The following is a 6,000-nucleotide window of genomic DNA, read 5'->3' as shown; positions in this document are numbered from 1 at the left end:
CCACTGCGGACACAAGTCATAACACTGAACTCTCAAAAAAACAGATCTGGGAATTGGTCCAAGCTCTGTCTCACAAAGGAAAGTTACCAAATAAACAGGACAATTCCAAAATGTGCAGAATGGTCAACAATACAACCTGCATTCAACATCTGCATCTCCGGCAACAATCATTCGTTAATGAGTTGCAGCAGAACAAAACCAGCCTTCCCAGATAAGATGATAATAGAGTGGTATTGTGTCAACATACATACATAGCAATGATAACAGCCAGAAATGATAGCTCTTCCATTCAGGGCTACAGGCAGGCCAAAGAGTAAACCAATCAAAACCTGGTTTATTGGAACAGTCTGAGGTGCGACCTTACTGAGGGTCACCAACAGGCAGCTATGCAGACCTATCTGCCCTAGTGTACAGACACTGGTCTGCCTTATCCTCCACATGTCCATAAAAACAACACACCCACTGGACCCTAATTTCATTGACAGGCAACAAGCATCAAATAAAGGAAGTCACACATGAACTGAAGCTATCGCGTTGCGTGTGGGAGCAGTGCTGACCCATCCCCAACCGTGTTTGTGCTTAGGATCCTTCTCGTGGTATTAAATTAGCAGAATGATTTAACCAAGTTACTGAATTAGCTTTATTTCATGTGCTGCAGGCTTGGCTTGCTTGTTGCTCGTTGCCAGTGGCACATCAGTGAAATAAGGGCCCACTGTTTGGTTTGTTAGAGTGAGACGTTACTGGCTATGTATATTTGTAAATCATGTTGTTATCATGCTTCAGATGACTGGCACACAAAATGGATAAAATCGCTAAAGTTAAAATGCCTGAGTAACATTTCTTGATGAACCATTAAACTAAATGCACATTGAGACATCGGTGAAGAAGAAGAGACGAAGCCCCATGTCATTTGTAGTAAGTGCATCGAAGCTGACAGACTGCCACGCTAGAGGTTCTTGGTATGAGTGACATGGTTAATTGCTTTGGCTGGCATCGCAGTCTATGGTTGCCTTAGAACGTGCTGTTTTGATACCCCCATCCAAAAGAACACAAAGTAATAGCAAAGTTTAACCAAAGTGTTTGCGTTGGTTCACCAGGTAATGAAGGCCTAGCATGCCGCTCTTGACACATCACAGCCTCTTCAGCAATGAATCAATGCAGACTGAGTAGCTCTTACTGCTGAGGTACCTAAAAATGGCCTTCATTCACATGCACCCACGCCATGTCATAGCCATGATCAATACAATATGATTTGGAAATGTTATTCTAACAAGATATACATGATCACCTCCATTTAAAAAAAAAAACTGTCCTGCCTGGCACGTCAGGTAAACTCTCCTCTGTGTACAGATTTAACTTGGACAAGGACTAACTTCAGATGATTGACATTAATGAAATACTGATGACTTACTGAATTCTTTTTGACAACAAACAGAACCACTAATCAACAAGTCTGAAGTTTTCTGTGGATCTACAAAAAGGCCATCTAGATTTTGACCTTTTAGGGTTACTCCAGTTTGACCTGAGGTCAGCTACCATGTGTGTCACAAGGCTGTCAGCACTCCTCAGCAGGAATAAGAGACTTGCTGACTGGTCAGTAATCCTCAGAACGCTCACTCTCTTAACAAGTTGCAAATAAGAAGATCAAAAGGAAAACAGTTGGACTGCAGTTTTATTTCACCTGCTAGATGGCAGGCAGCCAGAGTCAGAGGTAATGATCTCAATTTCACAGCATCTCTAAACATCACAGTCGGCGGCCGAGGAAGAGGTTGTACTGTGTCTGTTGTTTAGCTTCCAAAAATCGGACAAATAGTCTGACCATGTGGTTTTTTGCTGCTGTCTAAACCTCTGGATTTACAAACCATGATACAGCATTACTGCAATGAAAATGTTGCAGAGCACTGTTTTAAACCCCTGTACACTCATATTCAAATAACCCAAGATAACTTTTACTCTGTTCATTCGAAAACATTTTATACAAAAATCTTAGTACTGGATGACTGAAAGAGTGCGCCGCTATTTTTCTTCAGTAGCCCAGAAGGGACAATACTGGCAAAATGTGATTCTACGATGAAATGGCAGTTTGAATTTCGTAGCGACAGTTGAAAGACGGAGAAAAAGAAAGAAAAGGATGGTTGCTGGTGCTGGCTAAGCATTTTGTGCTGTGAGAAGTTTGAGAACCCAAATTGACAGATAAAGAAGGATCATAGTTATCATGTAGCACATGAGAAAGCAAGGGAGTGTGAATCCTCCTTGTCAAATAAACAAAGACATGAAGCAAAATGAAAATCAGGACAGGCGACGGCAGGACAAGAGTAAACATTGGTGTGGCCTTTCCCAGTTTGAAATCGCTGATGAGTGACGCCGACGTTGCCCGATTTTTGCCAGGCAGGTAATCTGGCCTACCAATTTAAATAGAATTTGTTGTTTGACAGCTTCAGCTACAACATGACTATGGGCATATTTACCAACACATGTAACCTTTTCCCATGTCAATGTTGTTAAGACCCAACGGGCCCGGTGACGTTACCAAGATCTGCCTCCAGCTGCTAAAAACTACTGTCAATAAAAGTGTAACGTTAAACAAAAAAGCTTTGGAGCACATGTCAGCAAACAAACAAAGCCAATTCAGCACCTATGGTTTTACAAACTAAATAGCTGAATACAATTTCTAAATATCTATCTAAAGTAAACTCATCAGTTGACATACTATGGCTACCCTTAGTAAAAAAAAAAAACAGCTACAGTAATACTGTAAGATCTCTATGGTAATGTATAATACTTCTGATGTTGTGTAATACCTCTATAACAATCCTCCCATCTATACTATCATTTTGGCAGTGGCTTCTGGCAACTGACAGACACCATACATTCTCTCTCGCACACACTTCTGCAATCTCACAGCTAGCTAGCACTAATTCGAACATACTGCAACTTCAAACTAATATTTTTCAATCATTTGCAATGTCCTGACTGGTATAGCAAATAGCGTCCGTAACTACAACACAGACAGGATTGTGATGACTAGGCACTTTCACAACCACTCAGTGGTTAGCCTGTGATTTACCCCCCAAACCCCACGGCTCGTTTGTAAGGCCACTGCCGCGGAGACATGACACTGGTCAGACAACCGCCCCATTCATGTCCTACAACTGATGACTTCCTCTCATCACAGGACTCAGATGCTGCCTGATGAATCAAATCCCCAAGTCCACCCACAGACTACTGCCTTTCTATAACCTGCAAACACATTGACTTGAATGGCCTCTCCAGAACTGCCCTCTCTACAGTACTGAAATACATAAACCAAACCGACATATACAATGCTGAGTAATTCTAAAACCAGGATGTGAATTTTACGTAGAGGATTGCCATGCCAACTGCCTTGCTTGGCTGTTTTTGTGGCATCAATGAAATCAAGAACTTCAAGCAACAAACAGTGCCTACTGAATAATTACTTCACCATGTTCACAGTTGTAAAGACATAAGTTTGTGATATTTCCTTATATCTGGCAATAACTTGTTTTTTTTTGTCTAGACAGGTTTGCAATCAGCCCATAACATGAACATGAATGATATTATAGAAGCCTTTGGCTGTCGACCTTTTAGACAGCTAGACTAAACAACATAATAGAATTGGATTACAGCTAAGCGATCAGCAAGTAGGTTAGGCTGCTGTTGTAGAATCATTCACCTGACAGCAAGTGGTAGTCAGGTGACCAATAACACCTACGGGCCTAAAACCTTGTTTACCAATGATTAATACGTAAATCGAGTGAGTGACTCGTAGCTAGTTTGACCGTAAAAGCTAACCACAGACAGTTGACCAACTACAGCTGAACAGGGCTAGAGAGCTAGTGGCAGATGTCCAATTTACTAAACCAGAGTGAACACACAGCTCACGAGTAATTTGGAACACAGCTAGCATCATGCAGATCCAGTCGCCACTTGACACGTTTCTCTCGTATCTCTGATATGAAACACCCGCGGTGGAAATACAAGGTGTAGAACGATGCTCCATCCTGAACAAAACTGTAACATTGTAGCTACTGCTGCTGGTACATTCCAGAAATGAAGCAGTCCCGAAGGCTACTACCACATGGAATACGCGAGCATCGTGCGTATGGTGGTTCCTTTGGAGCGAATCTATGCATTACAGTCTGAAAAATACATAGGCCTTCAGGGAATAGTCACTGAGCGTTGACGATATTAAACGTTTTGCCTAATCTGTGTCTCAAATATATGCAGTTTATAACGCTCAAATTAATTACATTTAGCTTTCCCGCTAGCAAGCTAGACATGATCATTCATACAAGGGCTTAAGGTTTCGATTCTGGCTTGCTCTAGCTAGCTAATGTCTTACCGTAAATCATCGCCAGGCCAGTTTCATGTAGAAAACGGACTCTTCTATGTTTGAAAAGCCAGATGGTTAAAATAGTTAATGTCAGCAATAAAATGAATGTCAATAAATTCACGCTGTCCTGCCGATGACTTTCCTCAGCCTCTTTCTCGGTGGCAAGTTCCTCCATACCACTGTCCTCGGCATTCATTTTGGACGCAAGGTTTAGGAGAAAAATGCATACAAGAACAATCTTTTTTTCCTTAAGAAATAATTTCCACGGCTTTGGTATAGTGACGACGTCCATGGTGCAGGATGCTCCCTTTGGCTGGCTGCTCCGTGGTACTGCGTAAGGTAACGACAAGGAAAACAATTCGGCACAGTGAAACCCTCGTCTGCAGTTCAGCCTTTTAAAGACACATTGCGCCGTTCTGTGGACATCAACTGCAGCTTGAAATTGTAGTGCCCCCCCCCCCCCCCCCCCCCCCCTGACAAAAGATCAACCGACCAATTAATGTATTGCTAATGCATGTAGCCTATAAAACATTAGGCTATGTTGTACAGTCTACTCCAGGGAGCTAATTTCACGTTTTAATATAAATGTTATTCCCATATCAACGTTTCTGTATGTATCAACATGTATTCAATGTAGACCTAGGGTATGGGCCTGCGTCTATTAATCCTGGCATAAGATCTAAGATATCTAATATTTGGCCAATGCAAGTTTTTGTTAGTGGTCTTAACCTCAGTGATGTTGGTCTCATACTGGTTTATGCTTGCAGATCACCTCAGACAGTCATGGTCTTTCTACTCAAGTTGTACCAGAAATCACAGCACATACTGGTCTGTGCCACGTTCTTTTAGTAAAGACCATAGTTTCAAATGCAGTTAAAACACGACCTGTTACTATAGGTAGTTACATAGCTCACCTGAACAAAACAGTGTTTTTTATATATTTGGTACTTCCCCAAGAAAAATAAATAGTTAAGTTTTGACAGGGATGAAGCAAAACGTATCCTTGTAGGAACCACTCTGTTTAACTGGAGGGAGAAAAACCTCAACAAAATGTTCATAATCTGCACACTGTAAATGTTTCACATTGAAAAACAGGAAACCTTTTTCATTTGCTGGTTTCCGAAGTACTTGGTAAACTGATGAGTTGACAAATTGTAGTTATAGACATTTTCTGCAGCTCTTTCCTTATTCAGTGCAAGCAGATAGGAGGGTTGAAAAGTGCCTCACACATTCACTCATTCCCATAATTTAGAAACAAAATCATTAAACCTGTTTATTCCTGCTCTTCCTAGACTCTCCACTTTGCACTATTGTATATACTCCTTGTATATACTTTTTTAGACTTCTTGGACTGTTGACCATTGCACTGTTGTATTGTTTTGCACTGTTGTATTGTGTTGTGATGTATATTTTGTGTAATATGTGTAAGCACAGAGAGAGAGACTGACAGAGAGCCACTGCACCATGACAAATTCCTTGTTTGTGCAAACTAACTTGGCCAATAAAAGCTGATTCTGATTCTGATTCTGATTCTGGTTATTAAGTACAATGGTAGTAAATTAAAAGGTTGGTTGACTGACTTTCAGTACAAGTTCTACAGAAACGTTAAAATACACGCTTATTAAGTTTCTAGTGCATATTCAAAA

General features: G+C 41.0%; 1 protein-coding gene across 3 annotated transcripts in view; it reads right to left on the bottom strand.

The window, feature by feature from the left end:
• The window catches only part of slc9a7 (solute carrier family 9 member 7), a gene marked incomplete at both ends in the record, with an annotated part of 56,894 nt that extends 52,248 nt beyond the window's left edge, over positions 1-4,646 (bottom strand). For 2 of the 3 annotated variants that reach the window (XM_080832995.1, XM_080832996.1), the window contains one exon: positions 4,364-4,550. In XM_080832995.1, the coding sequence (XP_080689121.1) occupies positions 4,364-4,550 (187 nt within the window). Of the gene's footprint in view, positions 1-4,363 lie in introns of all 3 variants that reach the window. The other variant, XM_080832994.1, reaches the window with a different exon arrangement.
• Between the last annotated feature and the right edge of the window lie 1,354 nt (positions 4,647-6,000).

This window comes from Sprattus sprattus, assembly GCF_963457725.1.
Source record: "Sprattus sprattus genome assembly, chromosome: 2".
Classification (NCBI taxonomy): Eukaryota; Metazoa; Chordata; class Actinopteri; order Clupeiformes; family Clupeidae; genus Sprattus; species Sprattus sprattus.
This window is presented reverse-complemented; position numbering and strand designations above follow the sequence as displayed.